Below are 25,283 nucleotides of genomic sequence, written 5' to 3' on the forward strand. Positions count from 1 at the left end.
GTTCTCAAGTAACTTGCTCGTGGTTAACAACCCATGTTGGAGAAACTGTGCCGGATTCAGATGTCATGACAAGCAACCCTGAAATAAACAAGGTTGATAACCCAACATGCGTTTGTCATGTTGGGTGAACCAGGTCCACGAGTAGATCACCGTGTGTGACAGTTCTACATGTTATTTCATTGCATATGCACGTATGCAGCCAAAGAGATGCATGTTATTTGTGGGCTTTTCCTTCATGGAACTGCTGTTTATTTGGGGGAACTAGTCACATCTGAAGCAGTTCTACATTTCAAAGGAACAGTTCTACACTTTTTTAAAAAATTGAGGTCAGTCAAGGCATGAAGAAGACATTTGTGTATATCTTTGGTTGTCACACGGATATGGAATGGAAAGGCTCTGGGGCAGAATCTATTGTTGCACTGGCCAATCAACTAGCAGTTTCATTTTTTAAGTTTGCCTGTCAGGTTCAACAGAAAGCTATCTTTCCTTGTTCTGCCTTTATTACTTCAACTCATTATGTTTGAACCCCTAATGAAAACCATATTGCAATGGGAACTATTTTGTAATATCTTGTTGTAAGCCAGATTGTTCTAAGATAAACTATGGAACTGCAGTACAATACTCCAGCAAAACGTAGGGAAGGGCCATAGCTCATGCACGTACTTTGCATGGAGAAGGTCCCAGGTTCAAATCCCCGACATCTCCAGGCAGATCTAAGAAAGAATCTCGTCTGACATCTTGGAGAGCGGCTGCCAGTCAGTATGGTCAATACTGGGCTAGGAGGACCAATGGTCTGACTCAGTATAAGGCAGCGTCCGGTGTTCCTGTGTTCATATATTGCCTTTTAAACTTTTAATGTTTTAAATTTATACTTCTGTTGTATGGTTTTTAGTTGTGCACTGCCCAGAGAGCTTTGGCTGATAGGCAGTATAAAAATATAGATAAATAAATAAATAAATGTGTTTTTTATATATAAAATCAAGCAAAACATCTAAGGCCTTTTCTACACCTAAGGATTATTCCAGGAAATTGGAGGAATCATCCCTGCCTGCTCCCAGGAAATAGGCAGAACAAAAAGCAGCAGCAAAGTGATTATGACTACAAGAGACGGAGGGCAACTGAAGGGACTCTGAACTTGGGCTATCTTTCTTATCAGATTTGGGAACTTTAATTCAAGAATTTGATGTGGCCTGATTCTGGACGGTTTTTGTCTTCCTAAGCTTGCATTCATAGTCTGTTTTTCTTGTGGCTGTTGCATCCTGCTGGATTATAATTTCCCGGGGCTTTAATGCTGCAGGCAGGAGCTTCTTCCTTCCCCTGACTCAGTGTTTTGCCGTTTTGGCTTCCTTAGAATATTTTAGAGGTGAACTACTTATTATATGCAAATATACATAACAAAGCGCTAACTTATTTTTTAAACTACAGAGCAGCAAACTACAGAGGGACGGAATATGCTTAATACTTTCCTCACAGGCTTTTTTCTCACTCAGAATCATCCCCAAAGGTCTTCCTTTCCTGCCGTGGGTTTCTAGATGCTTATTTCTCCTCGTAAATGCATGCACAGGGATGATCCCAGGACGATCCTAGGGAAAAAGGCAGGTGTAGAAATGGCCTAAATATATGTTCAGATGCAGTTTTCTTCTCTCTCCACTATTCTAGCTCTACCCACACCAACCATGTCCCACACTAACTGTGTCAATTGCCTTTTGACAAGTTGAAATGTTTGTATTTATTTGTTTTATTACAAAACCAGACGCAATCTACCTGGAGACAGGCAGAAAGCTCTAGATATTATGATACCTCTAGTGGAGCATGAGAGCCAAGTAGCTTCAGATATGTACTGCCTTGTGGGACGGATCTACAAAGACATCTTTTTGGATTCTGGATTTACCGACACGGAAAGTAGAGACCAAGGGACCTTGTGGTAAGTACCACTTTGCTATATGTCTGCATGATTTTATTTTATTAACAAAAACATGGGGCTGGGAAATTGTTTGCTTTATTTTTCCGATGGAAAATTGTCAATTTTTTAAAATGCATTGTTACATACAATTAATTAGCAAGCAATTAATTAGTAATATAATGAAGGGATATAATTTCAGTCAAGATGGGCAGTTTCAGATTTTAATTTAACTTTTTCCAGATGACTATACCTAGGGAATATCTATATAGTCAATACACAACTCTGTGGACATTATAAAATTATTGAATTTTCCCCCTTAATCAAATATTTCAGTTGAAATGCTTTTTGCTATTGGAAAAACTTTTGATATACATTAAGTAAAATTAATATCATGTACTTCTAAAATTTTGTTTATTAATTATAAGTCAACTAAACATGGTCAATCAGATCCCAGTCAATTCAAGAAAATCCAGAAAAGTCACATTAGTAGACATGACTGACAGTGTAATCTTGTGCACATTTAATCATAAGTGAGTGCCACTGAGTTTGGTCACCTTACTCACAAGTAAGTGTGCATAAGATTGCAACTTTAGTTACAGCTGACTTTAGTTAGAGTAGGGCCTCGGTGCTTAATTTCTTCTAAAACTAGTGAAAAGCTGTAGGTAAACACACATGCACTATAGCTTATGCCACCCATGTACAAAGTTCTATTCAGTCCTTTCCTTACACACTGATACAGACTGAATAGCATCAAACAATGGGAGATGGTCTCACGTCACCATTGCCATGTATATTACAAAGGCTTGTTTCAGCATCAGTTTTAGACTACAGTCCTGTTAGCATGCCATACTGCATCTAGGGGGGAATTGGCAGATTGCCACAACCAACCCGCTGAAGCTTTTTAAAATAGCTGTTGAAGCATACTCAGAGTCCATGCAATTTATCTCCCTCTCTTTTCTTATGATCGGCTTGTTTCCAAGTTGAGGACGAGAGAGAACGCTGCTAGGTGATGGGACTTCTATTAATATCAACACAGAGATGACAGGTTAATTATTAGCTGTCAGATTTTTCTCAGACATATTGCCAGTGTTATGCTGCCAGTGTAAATCAGGCAAGAGGGTTTTCCTTCTCATCAGGAGCTAGGCCAGCAAGCCAATAGCTACCATGGCTGTGGCCGAAAGCTGGGAGTTGGGGGTTCGGCTGGTGCTGGTTTCTGTGATTAAGAGTCGACTTTAGCCAAGTTGGCATAACCCATGAAGCAACCTATGGCAGTGAAAAAGAGTAGGCAGAAGAGGACAGATGTTAGGAGCTGAAGAGAGTAAGGACGTAATCCTATGCATGTTTAGAGAGGAAAACGTTCTACAGCTCCCAGCATGGCTAGGGAATGCTAGGAGTTGTAGGACTTTTTTCTCTCTAAATATCGGTAGGATTGCACCCTAAGTGACTTGTTAGTAATAAGCTACTAGCAGAATGTTCAGGACTCCTCCTACACATGTTCAGGGTTGTCAAGAAGCCAGCCAAAATGTTGGATTAAAGTGATGTTGTACACTGAAGTCTATGACTGAAAATAGATCTGCATGTTGCCTTATATTTGGCCCATCAGAACAAACTGTAAAGGCACTTGGCATGGAACATTCTCCAATGGGCCTCTCACTAGGCAGCAGCAGTGTCAACAGCTCTTTTTTCCTAGTCCCGTCTGCTATGCAGATGGAGTGGGCAGACAGTGGATTGGTGCTCAGAGTTACGCCCACTACTCAGACAAGTAGTTGGCAGTAGTGGCAGTAGCCACTCACTCACCCTTTTCTAGACACTGGCTGTTCTTTCCAATTGCTTCCAATTGCCCACCCAGTTGACTGGGCAAGTGAGCAGTAATACTGGCTAGGAGCTCCTGCTGTCACCCAAGATGAGGTAAGGGAGTGAGCAACCGCCATTGCTCCTAGCAACTGTCGATGCTTAGCTGGGTAAGGTGAGCACTTTATTGATAGAAGGAGCAGGACTGGTTGCTGCTGCCTGCTCTGTTTGGGTAGACATCAGAAGAGCTGTGCTGGAGCAGACTCAAGGTCCATCTACTTCAGCATTCTGTTTCCCACAGTGGTTTCTCATCAGCCATAATGAGTGACCACTGTGGGAAGCCGAGTTCTCTTACCAGGGAGCCATGATGTGTGGGGGCTTGCAGGCCAGTAATGAAGGGAGAAGAGGCTGGCAAGGAGCAGTTGCATACTCTCCAGGGTAGTGGAAAGGGGTTCACATCAGAAGTGCATGCTATGGTGTGCCCTTGGCCCTGGCATCCACCACTAGCGTCTCCCAGGGATAGGACTGCTGAGCCAATCAGCACTCCAATGGGCTTAATGGGATGGGCCAAAGGGGTGGATCCACCAGAGCGAGAACTCTTCTTTGTTCTCACTCCAGTTCAACCTGAAGCCCCTAAAAGCAGGCCTCCTACATGGCTGCAGAATTGCAGTTGCTGACTTCCCCACCCACCCACTCTGGGTAGTAAGGTGTTTTGCAGTGGAAGAAGTAAACACCAGTGAATGGGTCCAGGAAGTAATTTTACTTGCATACCAATTGGCAAAGATGGTGCAGGGTTTTTGCATTCTCCATTTCAAGATTAATTCTACTATAAATAAGTTGATCTGGACTATCAGTAATTTCTTTGTGGATGCTTGATTTTATAATAATGGTCAGAACATTTCATCGAGCTGTCCACCACAACCCCAAGATCTCTTTCTTGTTTAGTCACCGCCAGCTCAGATCCCATCAGGTTATACTTGAAGTTGGGTTTTCTCTCCAATGAGCATCACCTTACACTTGCTTACATTGAACCGCATCTGCCATTTGGATGCTTGGAGAGTTCCTTTTGGAGATCTTCACATCCCTTTTTGTTTTAACAACCTTAAATAATTTGGTGTCATCAGCAAACTTTACCACTTCACTGCTCACTCCTAATTCCAGATCAGTTATGAAAAGAATTGGTCCCAGTACCGATCCCTGTGGGACCCCACTATTTACTTCCCTCCATCGGGATAATTGACCATTTATTCCTACTCTCTGTTTTCTGTTCTTTAACTAGTTACTGATCCATAAGAGGACCTCTCCTCTTAATCCATGACTGCTAAGTTTGTTCAGGAGTCTTTGATGAGGGACTCTATCAAAAGCCTTTTGGAAGTCGAAGTAAACAATTTCCACCGGATCTCCCCTATCTACATGTTTGTTGACATAAAATCATAGAATAGTAGAGTTGGAAGGGACCTATAAGGCCATTGAGTCCAACCCCCTGCTCAATGCAGGAATCCACCCTAAAGCATCCCTGAAAGATAGTTGTCCAGCTGCCTCTTGAAGGCCTCTAGTGTGGGAGAGCCCACAACTTCCCTAGGTAGCTGGTTCCATTGTTGTACTGCTCTAACAGTCAGAAAGTTTTTCTTGATGTCCAGCTGGAATCTGGCTTCCTGTAACTTGAGCCCATTATTCCGTGTCCTGCACTCTGGGATGATCAAGAAGAGATCCTGGCCTTCCTCTATGTGACAACCTTTCAAGTATTTGAAGAGTGGTATCATGTCTCCCTTCAATCTTCTCTTCTCCAGGCTAAACATGCCCAGTTCTTTCAGATTTATTAGCTTTCAGTTTGTCAATAAGGTTGAGAACTTCATCTTTTGTCACCACTATTTGCCTCAGTTCCTCAGACCCCTTCCTGAAAACATCAGTTCAGGCACAGGCATCTGTCCTATATCTTCTGCAGTGAACACAAAGTGAACACAAAGCATTCATTCAGCTTCTCTGCAATCTCCCTGTCCTCCTTTAGTACTTCCTTAATGCTGTTGTCATCCAGCGGTCCAACTGCTTCCCTAGCTGGTTTCCTGCTTCTGATATATTTAAAGAATTCTTTATTGTTGACCTTCTCTATGCTTTCTGGAGGTAAGATTGTGGTGATCCCTGTTTCCTTTTGATTCCCAATGTGTTGCCTAATACAGGTTATTTATCTGTACTTTCCCCTTCCTATCCTCATCTAAAAGCAGCTGTCAGACTTAACAGGGCAAAGGGTGGATGAGCACAGGGAATGCAATAAACGGTCACCTTTAACCTTGTTATGTGGTCTCTAAACAGGGTTCAGGCAGAGAATTATGGACATGTTTTCACTGTGGTATTTTATTTTCCATACAAACAAAACTTCTCTCTTCCACGGTGTTACTCCATCACTGTCTACTTACAGTAAATTCCTTTTAAGCGGGTGGAATGGAATGGAGAATAGTATGTGTCTGGCAAATATAACTTCTCCCTCTCTCCCCTCCCACCCCATTTCTTTTTGCTTGCTTTGCTGGATGAACATGGATGTCTGCTTGGACTGAATTCTCTTCCCTTTGCTGCCCTACTCAGCAAAGGTGTTTTCTAAAGATCTGGGGATCATATCTATCCAAAGGATTATTTAAGAAATTAAATTTTGTTCAAAAACCCAGGATTTAATACAAATGTTGTCCCTTCAACGACATGAGTGACTGCAGGAATTGCTCCCCTTCCCAATACTGGATCAAAATGCCTTCTATCAGTACAGGGGCTTCAGTTTGATAGAACTCCCAGTGCCAAATTTAGTACACTTGCAGCAGAGGAGATAATGCCTCCCCACTGGTTTATTTGAGGATCTTTTCTGATTACCATAATAAAGACGCCTAGAGGTGTACAGCAGGAATGAATGCTTCTGTGCTTGCCAATTGTTAATGAGGGAGGGAAAGGCTTTTCATTGGAAGTGAACATTTTGTTAGTGTGAACGTCCTTCCTCAGTTTGTAATTTCTTGCTGTACAACACAGTGAAGACAATCAACAAAAACGGGGAGCGCATGTATAACCGCATTGAAGAAAACAGCAACAAGAGCTGGTCCCGTGTAACAGCCAACTGCCAACCTTTATGTTACATCCAAACATGTGTGACTGTAACCCAATAACCTTTCAAAAATATATTATTTTAGTATAGGACTGTAGCTCAGTGGCAGAATACAGACTTTATATGCAAAAGTTCCCAGGTTCAATGTCTAGCATCTCCAGGGAGTGTTGTGAATGGCTCCTGTCTAAAACCTCAGTTAGCTGCTGCCAGTCAGTGTCAACAATACTGAACTAGTTGAATCAATTATTTGGAGGCAGTTGCATTCCTATGTTTTTTGGATTGAAAAGCCGCTTTGTGAGATGACAGTGCAAAGTACAGAAACAGTTGGGAGACCATACTTAACCCTTTCTCTACACTCCCCCCTCCCAGCAGCTTTTCCCCTGAGGGGTTCAAATCTGTGTTGAGGTAGGAGTAAGCCGTTGTGTGTGTGTGGTGGGAGTGATTTGAGGATGGGAAATGGCGGATGGAAAAGGATGAACTATCCTTCCTGCTGCTTCTGCATCCTCACTTGGTCTGTTCCGAAGCAGCTTTTCAAAAAAAAAAAAAATTGTCGGGCTACATTTACACATTTTTACATTTAGTGTGCAGTGCAGCCCTAAGGGTGTAAAGCAGGAGTAGGCAACATGGTGTCCATGGGAACTAATGCACTCCCGGGCACCTTTTTTTGGTGCCCACCAAAGTGCCCTGCATCATCCACTTAAAAAAATAGAATACACATTTTCACACCAGCAGCTGGGATCACTGTGAAATAGGTTTCTGATGGTGCTGAAAACTGTGGGTTCAAAGGAATTGTTTAGTGTGATGGGACATAGATCCCACCTTTGCTCTGTAATCAGTCTTTGTGGCAAGTTACTTGTCCATTGCCACACCTCCTGTGGCAACCATTTTGTGGTGGTGCTCAGGACATTTTCTCAAATACACCCATGGGCCACAGGCCTACGGTGCCACAGACCACGCTGCCTACTCCTGATGTAAACAATGAGCTGAGATGCCCCTCCCCTACTACCCATCCATTTAAAAGCTCCTCAGCCATGAATTTACTAGGTGGCTTAAGCAAGCTACCGTTCTTTCAGCCTTTGCCCTCCATGAAGTATGGGGATAATCATACTGGCCTACCTTACAGGGTTGTTTGAATAATTACTGAGATTATTATTGTGAATGTTTTAATGTTTGAATTATATAATAGACAAATTTATAGAGAATAAGGTTGTCAGTGGCTACTGATCATGACAGCTATATGCTGCCTCCATGATCAGAGGCAGCATGCCCTTGAAAACCTGTCACTGGAGAACCCCAATGAGAGAGGGCTGTTGTCATTATGTCCTGCTTGTGGGCTTCCCATAGGCATCTGGTTGGCCACTGTGGGAAACAGAATGCTGGACTAGAGAGGTCTCTGGTCTGATCTGGCAGGACTCTCCTGAAATTGTGAATTTGAAAAATCTTACACATTTTTTCATGTTTCTCTACTTCTAGTTAGGAATGTTATCTAACATTTCCCTAGTTCCACAAGATCACTGAATATGAATAATCTATTTTTAAATAGAAATATGAAGGCTTCGTTCTGACATCAATATGAATCTTGAATGAGTGGGTTGAAGTCATATTTGTAGCATAAATGTTAAAAGTACCTTTCAGCACTTCTATTTATAGCTCTTACTGCAAAACAGCAAAGCTCTTAACAAGTGGTGTTTTTTCCACAATTGTTTAAACACATGAGAATATGAAGGAGATGGTGGGGGTGGGGGTATAAAACAGCCTTCCCCAACCTGGAACCCTCCAGATGTTTCGGACTTCTGCTCCCAGGTTTCCTGACTGTTGGTCATCCTGGCTGGAACTGATGGGAGTTGATGGTCACAACATCTGGAGGACACCAGGTTGAGGAAGGCTGCTGTAAATGTTGGCCTCCTAAAACAACTCTGCATCTTGGATGGAAAACATCAGAGTATTTTGTGCCTGAATGGGTTGGTTGAGTTCAGCACACTGATGATTGCCACTTAAGAGTACCCCCCAAATGTATAATTTTCCCTTAGTAAGACTAACTTGTTTTTTTTAAAAAAATCAAACTTGTGTGTTCTTCTAGGTTCAAGAAGGCATTTGAGTCAGAACCAACATTACAGTCAGGAATTAATTATGCAGTGCTCCTCTTGGCCGCTGGACACCAGTTTGATACCTCTTTTGAGCTACGGAAAGTTGGTAATTATAGCCTGTTGATTCACAAGCAAACCAAATTCAGTGACAGCATTTTCACCCCCTCTGTTTTACAGGAAACAATCTGACAAATGTAGTCCAAGTTCTTTGCTAGTTAGTAATTTTGCCCTTCGGCTACTTTTGCTATTAAAAAGGTATAACTTCAGGTCACCACATTGATCCTGCCAGATGTGATTGTCTTTACCGATTTCAGTTTTCTGGGTAAAATTTCTCTCACAGAAACAGTAAAGGAAAGAGGAATTTATGGAGATTTAGGAATATTATTGAATAAATCCTGAATAGAGGTGGGTGAATTCTGTTGTTTCTAATTATCTAAATAATCTGCTATTGAACTTCATTGGCTCTCCAGGGCTCAACTTTGATCTAGTGAGTTTCTGCATGCCGTTGTTTCTGCATAGTTTTTTTTTTAACAACAGAGTATATTACGCTTGAATTAGTAGTAATTTTTACTATAAAACTGCCATTTTACCTGAAATCTAAGGGTCCTGGGGTTAAGTCAAGGCATTATAGAGAAGCTATTATGGCAGACTAATTTCCTAAATTGGTAGTTTGGGTTACAGTGCAGCTGTGAAGCTTCCATTCATTTATACAAGGCTGCCACTGAAGTCTCCGTGACATAAACCACGGTTGTTCAGTAGCAGTGTTTTGTGGATTGTTCTGTGGATGACGTGTTGCAATTTTTACCAGTCCTGATGAATTTCCTTAGCCTTCACTGTGTTTGTTTTGAAATATCTTTGAGGCTGATAGAAAACCATATAATTAAAGAGGAGGGAAATGAATGCAAATAGAGAAAGAAGAAATGCTGGAATTAGTCAGTGGATCAAAGTCAACATTTCGCAAGGTTAATACCGGGCTAGCAATTTCTGTTGGGGTTGTTTGTTTTGAGTCTCGTAGGTTTGAAGGGCCTACAACAGCCTTCCCCAATCTGATGCCTCCCCCCACTCCGAGGTTGAATTGAATGGTTTCATTCTGCCAGTGGGAGGGAACTACTGGATTTCCCCTTCCCCATGCAGCCCCCTGTGCGTCACCCAAATCTGCCTTGAAGGGTTTGTTTATTTATTTATTTATTTATTTATTACATTTTTATACTGCCCAATAGCTGAAGCTCTCTGGATGGTTCACAAAAATCAAAACCATAATAAAACAACCAACAGGTTAAAAACACAAATACAAAATACAGTATAAAAAGCACAACCAGGATAAAACCATGCAGCAAAATTGGTATAAGATTAAAATACAGAGTTAGAACAATAAAATTTAAATTTAAGTTAAAATTAAGTTTTAAAATACTGAGAGAATAAAAAGGTCTTCAGCTGGCGACGAAAAGAATACAGTGTAGGCGCCAGGCGGACCCCTTAGAGTAGATCTGCGGCATGAGCAGTGACCTTCAGGGAGCTTGAGGGGAGGGAAATCCTGTTGCACGAGTTGAAGTCTGTGTGACAGTTGGACCAGATGTTTTTGGTTTCCAACACCCATGATCCCCAGCTTGTGTGGTCAATGGTTACGAATGCTGGGAGTTGTAATCCAGAACATCTGGAGAACATCAGGTTGGAAAATGCTGTCGAGTTCTTATAACATGCACTCAGAAGTCAGGGTGAAAGGAGTGCATCATGTATTTATTTCAATTTGTTTTAAGAGATTTCTTACCTGCTTTTCATTATGAAATAATACCAACGTAAGGTACAAACAATAAAATACAGCAAAATAATACAGCATTGACAAAATAATACAGCATATGCCAGTAGTGCTGGTGCAGAATCAATTGAAGTTACTGGTTTGATTTTCACCTTGACAAATTAAACTGGGTTGCAGCTAAGAAAAGGAGGGGAGGGGAAAACAGTTTGAAAACCAGAACACAAACATCAGCCTTGCTGGCGGTTATACAAGTTTAAGACTTACTGACTTCAATCGAGCTTAAGTGAGCATTAACTTGAGTTTTGGATTCTAGCTGAAGTCTCATGCAGTGTTTTTCCTTTCTCATTTCTTCAGGAGTAAAAATAAGCAGCCTCCTCGGGAAAAAGGGAAACTTGGAGAAATTGCAGAGTTACTGGGAAGTAGGCTTTTTCCTGGGAGCCAGTGTCCTGGCAAATGATCACACAAGAGTGATCCAGGCTTCAGAGAAACTTTTCAAACTGAAGACACCAGCATGGTAAAGCAACTGCTCTCTTGTACCATCATTGCCTACTGTGAACTTGCAGATAATTGTAATTATATTATAGAACATCCGTTCTGAATCTCAATATTTTGAAAAAGATAGTGGAAATGTAATTGGGAATATTTTCTCTTTCTTAGATTTGTGAATATGGGCTTGAGCAACTATGTTCTTCTTATTCATTAGATTTTAAATCCCACCTTTCTTCTCAGGAGCTGGAGTCAATATACACCAGGGGTGTTAAACCTCATTCATCCTGAGGGCCGAGTTCCATTTTGAAGAAGCTCTCAGGGGCCACATTCCAGTGTGGGCGGAGCTGAAGGCAAAAGGAGTGGGCCCAAAAATACCAGCAAATTTTAGCCTGCAGCTCTTACTGCCAATAACTAAGCCTTAGGGGAGGCATTTCAGCCTTTTAGGACGCACAAACGCTGGAATGCAAAAAACAGGGTGGTCAAGGAAAAGGGGATGTGGCCATCAGGGGAACCCTGGCAGGCCAGATTGGGACCCCAGGTGGGGCCAAATTTTGCATCTGAGCCTGAAGTTCTCTGCACCCTTGATATACATAGTTCTCCCCCTCCTTATGTATCCTCACAACATGCCTGTGAGTTTGGTTAGGCTAAGAGATAGTGACTGGCCCAAGGCCACCCTTTGAGCTTCATGACTGAGTAGAGATTTGAACCTGGATCTTCTCAATCCTAGGCTTTGATACTTTCACCACTACACCAACCTGGCCCTTAATGTTGGATTTTGAGTATCTCTGAGGGGAAGCCAGGTCATCAAGGAAATGTATTTTGTAAATAGGCTGACTGCTCCACATTCCAAATAGCACAGAATCTCTCTTGCAGCAGTCAGTAATGGCTGTTTGGAAACTCTCAGTCCTGTTATCGTAGACTTACATATATACATTCAGTCAGCCCATGTAAACATTTTTGAAACATTTACAATATTCAATACTGCCCTTAGTCCAGAATGACCGATTTAACCCCTTTCATTGTTAAACTCTTCTATTAACTCAAAATGATTCTGTTTTAATCAATAAAATGGCAATTAAAAGTTGAAATTAAGTTACTTCTTTCTCTATACACTCTGCTTGATGTTGTGTTGAGGGCCAGCTTTTGGACTGATGAGACATTTCTGCACCATATTTACCGTATTTTCCGGCGTATAAGACAACTTTTTAACCCAGGAAAACCTTCTCAAAAGTCGGGGGTCGTCTTATACGCCGGGTACATGCACAACGTTGCCCCCCTCCGCCTCTTTCTTTTTCTCCTCCCCCCCCTTTTTACTGTTTGGGTTCTGAGGGTGTCGGTGGTTGAGGCAGGCAAAGGGAGCGCGAGCCGCTCGCCTTCAACCGAAGCCACGAGCTCCTGAGTTCTCTGTGTGTGTGTGTGTGTGTGTGTGCGTGTGCGTGTGCGTGTGTGTGTGTGAGAGAGAGAGAGAGAGAAAGCGAGGGAGGGAAGGAAGGAGGAGAGCGAGTCTATCCCGGCAGCGCGCCACAGACACAGACTCGTAAACCAGGAGAGAATGAGAGCGCGAAAGCAGCACCAGCCTTCCTCAGCTCAGGCAGCCGCTTCTCGCCAGCTGCAGGCTCACAACTAGAGCAGGGAGAGGAGAGGTGGGGAGGGGAGGCTGAAGGGGGGCCACAGAGGCACATTCCCCACGCCCTCGCCTTCAACCCTTCAACCGAAGCCACGAGCTCCTGAGTTCTGTGTGTGTGTGTGTGTGTGTGTGTGAGAGAGAGAGAGAGAGAGAGAGAGAGAGAAAGCGAGGGAGGGAAGGAAGGAGGAGAGCGAGGGGGGGGGGAGGAGAGTGACCGAGCGAGGGAGAGAGAAGCTGTGTGTGTGTGTGTGTGCGCGCATGTGTGGTGTGCGTTGGAAGAGGGGTAGTCTTATACGGTGAGTATATCCCAAACTCTATATTTTAACTGGAAAAGTTGGGGGTCGTCTTATACGCCCAGTCGTCTTATACGCCGGAAAATACGGTACTTTTCGGGAGCTACCGGGCAGCAAACTTACCGAGCATGCCTGTAAATATTGTTGTCTATATCACCTTCAACATCAAAACTCTAGCCATTTTGCTGGAGTCAGGGATGAAGAAAGGGGATTGCAGTTGCTAAGCAACCATAACTCCGTCAGTCAATTTCAGATAAAATGGGGGGAAGGGGAGTTGCAACTGGGCCCAGAGTGGAGATGCAAAAGAAGTTAGCTCCCTATCCAGGGCACCCACAGACTATATATGGAGAAATGTGAATTTCTGAGAGCCGTTGTGGTTAGTAGTTAGAGTGTTGGATTGGAACTCGAGAGATCCAGGTTCTAGTCCCCACTTGGCCATGAAGCTCACAGGGTGACGTTGGGCCAGTCTGTCAGCCTAACTTACCTCACAGATTTCTTCTGAGGATAAAATGGAGAGGAAAAGGATCATGTAAGCTGCCTTCGGTTCTTTGGAGGGAAAAGGTAGGATATAAATGTAATAAAAATAGATATATTTATTTTTTTATATATCTATATATAAAAATAAATATTTATATATCTATGCAGCCCTATTCAAAGGTATGTCTCACTAAATTCAATGGACTTCCTTCCTTGTAAGTGTGCATAGAGCTATGGCCTTAGTCAGTGATCCCTTGCTCAACAGCTTTTTACATCTGGTTGTCTGAAGAATCCTGGATTGCCAGCATATCTAAGTTAGTGCTATAGCTTTGCCTCCTCTAGCTAAATTCTTATTTCTGTAGCATTTAAGTGAACATTCACTTAAAACAACTGCAGTCTGGGAGGTTGACTGAAACTTGGCAGAAGTCACCCACTAAATCACATGGCTAAAATGGAATTTGAACCAAGGCATTTCAGGTTCACTAAACTATACAGCTTTGTATTAATTTGGATAAAGGGTGCTGAAATCTTGTGGCTAACTCTCAAAGTTTGTCCTCCAAGAGAATTGTTTCAATCATAAACCACCTTTTAGTGACATAATACTATAATTTGGGGTTTTTTGTGGGTTTTTTGTTTTGTTTTTTCTCCTTTGCCTCCTTCAGACCGTGGGCACACTCCATTCAATCTTAAAATCCTTTAAGTCTTATTGGTAAAGTTTAAACACATACTGATATCTCTTCCATTGAAATTAAAGTAAGAATGGGAGAACTCTTCAAAGATCTCTTTAGGTTTCAGATTCTTATTGGAAAAACAAAGGGGGAAATCGGCCGGGGGTGGGTGGGGTGGGGGGCGGAAATCCCAGTGCAGTCAAACACTTGGAAAACTCCCATCCCCAAATACTCGCCTTCCTTCCCTTATATTTGCAGTGGCACGGAAGCAGTACCCATTGCAAGAGTCCCTGGAGAACTACATTTCCCATTGTCTCCTGCACCACAGCACACTGTTAGCCAGCATGACAGGATAATGGAGAGAACGAAGAGGAGAAAACTTCCCTCTTCTCTTCTTTAATATAAGGAATGGGGAAATGTGTGCGTGTGTATTGAGGATGGCAGTAGTCAAAGTCAAAAATTTATTACGGTCGTGGACCAGCAAAGAGGATGGCAGTAGACATCTTTTGGGAACTGAGTGGGGGTGGGGTTAGAGATGGGCTGGGAGAGGTGGAATTTTTTCTCTGGCTCAGTTTTTAATCTGAGCTGGAGAATTTGGGGGCTTATAAAGCTTTGAGCTTCCAGTGCTTGTTTCCTAGGGGCTGTCTTCACGGCACTCGGTTAGTGCCATCTCCCTCCTCAACCCTGTACTTTCTTTCTCCTGGGGCAGCAGCGGGTAATGCTTGAGGCCGAGGAGGGAGCATGAGGTCTGGCTGGCCATCCAGGTCCCGGAGATGCCCCCGCCCTCTTCCTGATGGAAGGCAACCAATCGGTGATCACCTTCCACCAGGCATGGCCCCGGATTGGCTGAAGAATGGCATTATACAGCGGAAGCGCTGTGTTGATGTCACTGCCTTTGAAAAAGTCAGGGTAAACCCCCGACTTCAAAATGCAGCATCGCAGGGAAGCCCCATGGTGGCTGCAAACCTGTGCGTGCGCAGTGCCTCATCTAACCGACAGAGTGCAGATCCACAGCCACTGCGGGGCTTTCCCCACTTGTAGACAGCCCCTTCCCCCAGTCTGACTTGGGAGAACACTTAACTAGCATTGCTAGTTAGAAGTGCTTTAGCGTTGGTTTTTGTTCCCGATTAGTACAACTCTTTCACTGAAAGCTAAACTAGTTAAACGCAAATGTGTATTTTTAAATTCCTCTGGCTACTTTGTTTATGAAAGGGAGTGGAGGTGATTTAGAGCAGAGAATTGGTATGGGAGGGAGTATTTAATCCTTTCTCTGCAAATCAATCTCTCCCCCCTCAACACACACAGTCTTCTCCACCATTGAACAATTGTGAGACATGCAATTGTGAGGGTGAAACACAATTTGTTTTCTCTGGCTGTTTGGGGTTTGTAATGTTTTGTTCTCGTGTTGTTGTTTGTAAAACAATTTCGATGTAAGTTGCCTTATTTATTTATTTATTTATTACATTTTTATACCGCCCAATAGCCGAAGCTCTCTGGGCGGTTCACAAAAATTAAAACCACAATAAAACAACCAACAGGTTAAAAACACAGTTACGAAATACAGTATAAAAAGCGCAACCAGGATAAAACCACACAGCAAAGTTGATTATAAGATTAAAATACAGAGTTAAAACAGTAAAATTTAAATTTAAGTTAAAATTAAGTGTTAAAAATTAAGTGCCTTGAATGTTTCTATTTGAAAGGCAGGATATACAAGTTTTAATAAAATAAATAATGCTTTTTGTCTGTAGTGAAACCTCAATTCCCTCTTTTATTATCTAGTCTATACTGTCCTATTTGGAGCCTTTGGGAAAAGAGCACCTTTTAGCCTTCAATTCTGTGTATTGTCATAATATCTGTGAGATAATTTTTGGTGTGTCAATATTAAGGCAATATTCTAGTTTATGGAAGAGAACCTTATTACAGTATATAACCCAAGGGGAGGAAAATATGATTCAGTACATTTCTACTGATAGAAAAATACCAGAGGGAGATTGTTTATGTATGCTAGAACAGCTGTTGCCTGTTTAGTAGAGGCCTATTTCTTGACAGAACAATTAAACCTCGCAGTCAGCAATGCATGCAATGTTTTAAAGTAGCTATATTAAACAGTGCAGAATGCACATAAGTTTAAGGCAATTTCTCCTCAACATTGGTGAGATAAAATCCCAATTTCTGATAGAGACAAGCCTAAAATGCATTGAGGTGTCTTTTATGCATGGTAGTGTATGCTTATTGTAACAGGATTTTATGCTTAGTTCATGCTATAATAGAATTACATCTTTGTTTGACTCCTATTCCTAGCTTAAAGGCAGTTATGATTGTGACATTAGAATGTTTTAAATAGAACAATTTGAATGTTTTATTGTATGCTGAATATTTTTTATCAGCATGGCTCTACCAGTGGACCTATAATTTAGCGTGAAATTTAGTGATGAGAAATAAAGAGCAAGGAAGTACTATACATACCTAAGCCTTACAGAGACATATATTTGAAAATCCAGAATGTTAAAGACTAGTTTGTCAATAAAAGGTATTGACTTGCTTTGGATGACATGGATACTGTCGTTTTTATACTGTTGTTTTTATGTTTCTGATGGTTTTTAAATTTTGTATACTTTTTCACGTTTACTGTTTTAACTTTTGTGAACCACCCAGAGAGCTTCAGCTGTGGGGTGGTATATAAATGTAATAAATAAATAAATAAATAAATAACCCATGATGTGTTAATTAAGCCAGGATGTCATGTGGTGGGGTGTTTTTTTTAACCCACAATGGCTTATTTGGCCAAAATTACCCACTCTAATAAACCAAGGTCTGCAGAGTGAGTTAGCCGATCATAGATGATTGTATCATGTGGTGGTCACAGTAGGTTATTTTTGCTGGCTACAGAGCTGTGTGGCAACAAGCAGACAAAACAGCTGTCACTCTGCTGTTGGCTGGCTTACTAATGAGAAACACATTAAAAGGACCAAGCCAGCAGTGTAGAGGAGGCTGGCTATGAGGTTTGGTCCCGATCCTGCAAACCCCTTTGGGGGCACTTGGAATTTTTGTCCCTGTGGAGTAAATGCACAGGAGTTTTCTGGTAGATTGTGTACCTCCCAACTGGGAGAGGATGTGTTTTGAGTTTGGTCCTGATGCTGCAAACCCCCAAGGTTTTCTAGCCACTTCCCTCTTTGGGGGGCACTTGGGATTTTTGCTTCTTTGGAGTGAATGTGTAGGGTTTTGATCACACATCAGGTGCCTCCCAGCTAGGAGAGGCTTTCTGTGGAGTTTGGTCCCAATGCTGCAAACACCCAAGGTTTTCTAACCACTTCCCCCTTTGGGGGTCACTTGGGATTTTTGCTCTTCTGGAGTAAATGTGCAGTGGTTTTCTGGTGGATTGGGTGCCTCCTGACTAGGAGAGCCTGTGTGTGAAGTTTTATCTTGATCCTGCAAACCTCCAGTGCTTCAGAGGTGAAACAGTGCCACTGTTTGGGAGGGAGGATTACAGCAGGACAGGGGCAGGGGAGTGAGTCAAATTACACACAGTAGCTTAATAAACTACTCACAATAGCATATTGGTCTGATTTTGTGGGGATAATAGTAGCTTATTTTCAAAATGAGCTACTGTGAGTAGCTTATTAACTCATTATGGCTTGAAGTGAGGTCCGAACACAAACATTATCTCAAGTTTCACAATGGGCCTTTTTCGGAGGAAATCTAAGGATCTGTCTTTTATTGTGAGTCAAGACTGTTGTTCTATATAGCCCAGAGCTTCATATGATCTAACTGATAGTGGCTCGTCAAAGTCTCAGGCAGATGTTCCCTCTCAAGCTCACAGCCTAACAGCCTTCCAAATGAAGATGGCAGGAATTGAACTTTTAAAGCTTGAACTCTACCAATGAGCTATAGCCCACTCATGGGCCCAGTTAAACCACCCATAGTTAGTTGGGGTTGTGTGACAGCAAGTGCACACACTGCCTCTCTCCTGCTCACCATGACTGCTTTGCATCAGCTTTCATAAACATCCCAGAAATGCCACATTTCTGGGTTGTGTAATTGATTTGAAATATTTCTAGGCCGCCTTTCAGGGCAGGAGCTCTCTCAAATCAGAATACAACAACAAAGAGTAACATAAAAATGATATGGTAATAAAAACAGCAAATCGGCAGCAAGTGAACCTGGAACTTTGGGTTCTCAAGGGATAAACAACTCAAACTTCTAACTCATGGTTTGCTATTGGGTTCAAACTCTGGTTTGTTTGTCCATCAATATCCCAGTGTGCTGGGTTTGCATGTTACATTAAATACCCAGGGACCCAGGTTGCTGCTGAAAGTTGATTCAAAGCAGGCAGGAGGCAGGGCACTTGCTCGTTTTGCTGTGGAATCTCCAATTCATGGGTTAAACAACCATTGTTTAACAGACACCATTGTTTTTGTGGTGGTTTCTGTAATATATAAGTCAGATGTGTTTCCTGCACCCCCTTAATTTTGTGCACGTTCTGAAGGAATTGTGATTGCCCCTGGGTTCCTGCAGCAGTGTGTATGCAATAAATGTAGGGAACACTATGCATAACTTCTGTGGTACAAAGTGTATATTTGTAGTTTTCCAGAATAGACAAGGATGAGTTTTTTTGTCCACCTGCAGAGCAGAGGGGGGACCCTACAAGCTCTGTGCAGTTTGACCCACATATCTCATCTTATATAATCAAGATAGTTGCTAACAGCTTCTCAGCGTGGTGATGTGATGCTACAGAAAAGAGTGATAAAGCACTTAGAGATTATAATTAATTACAAAATACTTGCAAGCTGTTTATTATTATTATTGCTTGTCCTTAGGTACCTCAAGTCGACTGTGGAGACTATTTTGATATATCAGCACTTTAAGAAACTGAATCCAGAACAGCAAGTAGCCAAGAATGAACTTGTAGACTTCTGGATGGATTTTCTCGTTGAGGCCACAAAGACAGATGTTTCTGTAGTTAGATTTCCTGTAAGTACGTTTTAAAACATTTTCATTAATTTTTAACAATGTCCATTTCCTGTTTTTTCTGCAACATGATTATTTGGAAGGCAATAGACTTCAAACAACACAAAGAGTTGAACTGAATATTTATTTGTTTTTTCTATTTATATCCCACCTTTCCCCCAAGGAGCAGGACATAGTACTCCAACCCCCCCACCATTTTTTAAACCTAGCAATGACCTTCTGTGTAGGTTAGGATGAGTTTCTTGTCACCCAGTGAGCTTCATGGCTCAGTAAGGATTTGAAACTGGGTCTGTCCTGTCCTCATCTGACATTGTCGGGACTACAAAAGCCAAAAAAGAAAAGAAAACCCCAACAGGGATGCCAAAAAAGCCAGAGGCAATGGGGTGGGACTAAGGATGTTCTATTTCATACCCAGTCTCCTACGCTTTGGGTACAAAATATAATATCTTGCGTTTATCAAATTACTCTGAGGAAGGACCCTTAGGGTCCAAAAAGCATTGGAATCTGGTTTATAATAAACTACATTCTTAGTTCCACCCCATTGCCTCACTTTTTTGGCACCCACAGCGAATACTATGATAGTTGTATTTGTTTTATTGATAATTTGTGGATTCTTTTCCTTCACTGTTAAAGAAAAAACTACGTCAGAATTCTATAGTTCGATATTTCCCCCTTTTAAAATGTTATAGTAGGAGTTTCTCTCTTTCCAGTCCATGGAGAGCTATTACAGGTTTATCATACAAAGGATTTTGTTGTTGTTTCCTTAAATGTAGTCGGAGGCCCTGTTCAGACAACACACTAAGCCATGGTTAGGCCACTAATCCTGTTGCAGCAAATGGTTAGTGAGTGTGTTTAAACCGTGATTATGTAACCGCCATGGTAAGGAATGGTTCACATGAAACACTAAGCCATAATGTTTAGCACAAAATGCTTAACCACCATGGCTTAGAGTGTCATCTGAACAGGGTTATTCAAAAGAAGATACAAATGTTAACCTCTGTCCATCTGCACAGTAACTGGTCTCTCCGATACCACCATTAACAGGTCTCTGCGATACCATTAATAAGGCCCAGTACAAATGAAAGTTATTGCCACGTTGTTTGTATTTACCTTCAGCTGTACTGCAGTTAAATATGCAACAATGCAAAACATAGACTAATAAAAAAAAGTAGCACATCCATATAAAGGCTAAAATCCATCATAAATCCTACTTAGGATAGACTAATGAATGGGTCTACTCTAAGTAGGACATATGTTGGATTTTACCCAATGAAATGTACGTGTTAGATCCTGACAAGTCAAAGTGTAGTGTGGACTGCGCTACTTCCTCATCCATATATTTTCTGAATTTTTTATGTGCATGAACCAAAAAACTAAAATGTACAATATAGTGGAAGCCAGAAGGCAATTAGTAAACTGTTTAGCTAACAAAATACAGTAAAGATGCAGTTTGTATGATTTGTCCTTAACCTCCATATTTTGCAAGAACTATATCTAGAAATGTCAGCCTCTAAATGCCTAAGCATTTTGAACACAATACCAGCTTAGTAGTATTCGTGTGTGTGTGTTTTGTTCTAAGGTTTTAATATTGGAGCCTACAAAAATCTACCAGCCTTCCTACCTGTCCATTAATAGTGAGGCTGAAGAGAAGACTGTGTCTATCTGGCATGTTATGCCTGACAATAAGGTAAGCTGCCACTACAGCATTTCAAGAAGAAAAAAGACAGATGCAATCTCCTCTATGCAAGTTGTATCCTGTATTAGCTGACTGATTGAATGCAAAAAAGCTGAAGGGAATTGGAGATGTTTGGGGAACAGGAGAAGATTTAGAGCCTTTGATGTTTAAGAGAGCAAAGAGAGTGGTACACAGAAGAGCCAAAGAAGCCCAAGGGTGAGGAAGTAATGGATACTGGAGGGGAAAGAGGAGTATTAAGCATAGCATGCCCACACACACCACTTGAAGGCTGGGAACAAGATTAAACTTTGGACCTCTTGCTTGCAAAGCATGTGCTCTACCTCATTCCCCAAGGGAATGAATCATGCTCTTGGGACAGTCCCATCAGCACCATTGCTAATTGCTTTGTGTTTTGAGAACTGGGTTGTTGTAGTACTAGGGAACTTGACCTCAAAGCTCTGCACAGATCACGTGGGTGTAAATTATGAGCAAACGGCTCCACAGCTTTCACCAAAAGGTTAGGCTTGTAGCTTCAGTGCTCCATGTATAGGCTGCTGCTAGTTAGCAGGTAGAGTGAATGGCTTATTTGAAAATGTCGTAATGGGAGTCAGGTCTTTAAAGAGAGGAGAAGCAGAAATACCTCTGGATACAATGGTCAATTTTCTCCCTTCACACTATGACCTGATCACCAAAGCTCATGGGCACCAGGTTGCCCTGCAGCTTCTCATATTATCCAAACCTGGCGAAAGTGACTTGTTGGGGTGGTTAACAAACCACCCTACAACTCTACAAAAGGCCATGCATCCTGGGTGGTTTGTTAACCCTTGCTAACAAGGTACCTTGCCAAGTTTGGATGTCACAACAATGTGTGCCCAGTGAAGGTAATTAGGAAAATGAGCTGATATGCAACTGGCACCTGTGACCTTCATGTTGTGTGGGCTGAGCCTTTGTGTTGTGTCCTTGGCAAAGAGAGCTCTAGAAAATGGAATTCTGGAAGACTTGTTTGACATTTTATAAGAACTTCATATAAATTGTGCTTTTTAGACATATATCAACTTTTTAAAAAAGGAATATGTCTAAAAATGTAGACTGGCTATGTGATAAGTACAGGTCTATTTATCAGATTTATTACTGCTCTGTTGATTTAATTCATGGCCAACCGAGGTTTGTTTCTGTGTAAAGCTTCAAATGGTCCTAGATAAAGCCAATAAAAACTGATGGCTAAGAGTAAAAAGTACAAGCAGAGAGCAAAAGCAATGAGTAGAAAAATGGAGATGTGAATTGAATAGGTTGAGGAAAAGTTGGAAGCAGAATAAATTTTTCTTCCTGTCAGATGACATTTCAGATACTCCAAACACATAAGGTGGGTTTTTTTTTCTACCTCTCCTTTGTTTTTCTTCCACTACAGAAGAGTGTAGTACAGAATTGTTCGGGGCATCAGCTGCTTTTTATGTTGAAACCTTTTATTTTGCCCATTTTCTTTTGAAACAGTATATTAAAAACGTGAGGCAATAGCTGTTTGATGTTTTCATGTTTAGTCCTGGAGTAAAGATAACTACCAAATTTGAAATGAGTAGCAGTGAATTCTTGTGTAGGCATATTCAGTTTTGATCATCCGTCAGCCTAGCAAATATCCTATCTGTTGGATATAAACCATGGTAAACATGGCCATATGCCTGCCGTGGTAGAGTAAACCTTTATACCATGAATTTTTGGCCTCAAGAATATACTTCAGGCAATTATCACATTACGTAAGCAAATTATTTACTCTCGTTAAGCTAGACGGAGGCCTCCATGTGAAGGCAAAACATGGCAGGATGAAATGTCTGTTTATACCAATTTGAAAACACTTTTATAGAAGCAAGGCTGCTGTTTTTTTTTTTTTTTTGTAGTAGACTTCTAACACACTTGGATATGCTAGCTTCCGTAAGCAAGTTTTCATGTCAGTGAAATATAGAACCTAAGCATATAGTGAAGTATATAGAACCTAAGCTTTACTCTGGATTGGTATCTCCTGGGGCTGCTATTGCTGCCTTTCACAGTGTGCCCCATCTTAAGGTTGTCTGTGGTGTATTACATGTGTCAAAAAAAAAAATCCTAACGCACTCCCCAGGTTACCACAGGGAGAACAATGTTGAATATTTGGCTGATATCACAAACATATTTTTTTATCATTTCCATTGAGCTTATAATGTGGAAAGTCTGTTTCATTCATATCTTATTTACGTATTCCATAACCCTGTGACTTAATTCCCAATTTATGCATGTACAACTGAGGCTTTGAGGCAGTACTTGTCCAAGGGTGTCCTTGACTATAGGGGTAACTGAATTTAGGTCTGAAGTCCCTGTCCTCTGGATCACACTGATGCCTTAACTCTGCATGACTCATTGTCTAGAATCCATTATAGCTGGGAAGTCTTATTCTGAATATTCAGTTGATGTAGATAGGAATTGCTGACTTTTCCTGGCTGTTAAACAACCTCTGTATTACTCTATATTGTTCTCATAGAATTAGACGTTCTGTTGCAAACTCTTAGCTGCAGTACCAGATAGCAGCCAGGATTGATACTGCTACTGCTTTCAGTGGTGCTTGAGCCCTGACACGTGGTCTCACATTGGCCGTCGAAACTGTTTTGCTATTGACTTTTTTTTATTATTAAGCAAGGAACAGATGTCTGAGTTGGACAGCCCTCTTAAACTGTTTACTTCAATGGACTGAAAATTTGGCAGAATCACCAGGAGATTGTTTTTATTTAAATTCACCAGCTTGAGAACATAAGAACATAAATAAAAGGGGTCATATAAATCTATGAGAAACTAGAATTTTTAAAAGTGGGAATGTCTTGGTTTGGGATTAGGGTGGTGTTTTGTTTTTTGTTTTTGTTTTCTTGTTTTGGAAACTCAGAAATTATCAATGTAACTGGAAATGTATTTACAGCTTAACCCCTTCATTTACATCCCCCCCCCACCAAATGGTCATGAATTGAAGTGAAAATCTCTACCACATCACTTCCTATTTCATCTACCTTTTCATATTAGATCAGCCTTCCCCAATTTAGTTTCCTCCTGATGTTTTGAACTACACTGGCTGGGAGATTTTGGATGTTGTAATCCAACACATCTGGAGGAAACTAAATTGGGGAAGGCTGATCTAATATGAAAAGGTAGATGAAATAGGAAGTGATGTGGTAGAGATTTGAAAGCTATGGTAGAGATTTGGGGAAGGGGGAAAGACGTTTCAAAAGTTCAGCGAAGGAGACATGGTAGGATAATTTATCTTTTTTATTTGTTTTCACACACACAATACTTCATTTTTACTTCATTTTATGAAGGTGACTTGTGCAGTTATAAAAGAATAAATAATAAAGTTACAGACTAAACCATTTTTTAAGTTACAGGCTAAACCATTTTATATGCTGAATTGATTTCTTTGTTACAGAAAGGCATTCATGAATGGAACTTTAGTGCTGATTCTATAAGAGGTGTAAGGTAAGGTTATTTATATTTATTTGCCTCTGGCATTTTTATCCCTATAGTGCTAAGAGTGGCATACTTGGGACCTATCCCATATTATCCTTGTAATAATTCTGTGCTTTGGTTGAGTGAGTATGTTTGATTCAAAATTAGATACCAAACTTAAAGCATGAGCAAGATTCCAAACTTGGCTTTCCTATTCTAATCTCAACACTTTACCTACCACATAGCACTGGTTCCTTTTTGTAATGTGCTTGAGAAAAAATGTGGTAGTGAAGCATGTATGGATTGCATATTTGAATGCTTTCTCTACCAAAAATGATCTGGGGAAGTTTGTAGTGAACACACACAATCAAACACATTCAAACACACAATCTCTACTTTCAGCCTGATGTGATACAAGTTGAGGAAAAGAAAGCCACTTGATTCCACGAATTATATAAAATGGCTCTCACACTCTGTAAATCAGCATTCCCCTATCTGGGGCCCTCCAGATGTGATGGGCTGCAACACCATAATTCCCAGCCAGCATTGGCCATGCTTGCTGGGAATTTGGGGAGTTGCAGTCCACGTTGGGGAAGGCTGCTGTAAATACTTCATTGCAAAATAGTTGTTTGAAAGTTCTTTATTCATATGGTAGAAGATTTCAGCTTGTATTTTTTTTATCATTTCTTAAAGACCAAACCAAAATTCATGTAGACATGTAAATATAACTAAAACTGAACTAATTATATTTTACTACAATATCAGGCATATTATATTTTACTACAATATATCTCAGAAAATTAGAAATTGGGTCTGACTACCTTTGTCTGGGTTAGAAAACTGCATCTGGTACTATATACCAAACCTTCAAGATAAAGTGCTTTCCTGAACACACTTTTGTAATGGATTTCAGACATTAAGAGCATATGGAAAAGCTTACCAACATTTTATTTTATATATATTCATTTTTTGTAAGCCTGTATGTACTTCCATAAAAACAGGATG

General features: G+C 41.1%; 1 protein-coding gene and 1 long non-coding RNA gene across 3 annotated transcripts in view; both read left to right on the forward strand.

Annotated features, from left to right (window-relative positions):
* MAP3K5 (mitogen-activated protein kinase kinase kinase 5) overlaps nt 1–25,283 on the forward strand; it is a 111,706-nt gene that overhangs the window by 47,322 nt on the left and 39,101 nt on the right. For both annotated transcript variants that reach the window (XM_063124621.1, XM_063124622.1), the window contains exons 7-12: nt 1,754–1,924; nt 8,857–8,969; nt 10,974–11,133; nt 18,994–19,147; nt 20,724–20,831; nt 24,259–24,308. In XM_063124621.1, coding sequence (XP_062980691.1) covers nt 1,754–1,924; nt 8,857–8,969; nt 10,974–11,133; nt 18,994–19,147; nt 20,724–20,831; nt 24,259–24,308 — 756 coding nt within the window. The remainder of the gene's footprint in view (nt 1–1,753; nt 1,925–8,856; nt 8,970–10,973; nt 11,134–18,993; nt 19,148–20,723; nt 20,832–24,258; nt 24,309–25,283) is intronic.
* LOC134397728 (uncharacterized) lies at nt 12,272–13,124 on the forward strand. The gene is made up of 2 exons (XR_010025377.1): nt 12,272–12,362; nt 13,017–13,124. It is a non-coding gene; the product is annotated as an uncharacterized LOC134397728 (long non-coding RNA).

This window comes from Elgaria multicarinata, chromosome 4, assembly GCF_023053635.1.
Source record: "Elgaria multicarinata webbii isolate HBS135686 ecotype San Diego chromosome 4, rElgMul1.1.pri, whole genome shotgun sequence".
NCBI classification, from domain to species: domain Eukaryota; kingdom Metazoa; phylum Chordata; class Lepidosauria; order Squamata; family Anguidae; genus Elgaria; species Elgaria multicarinata.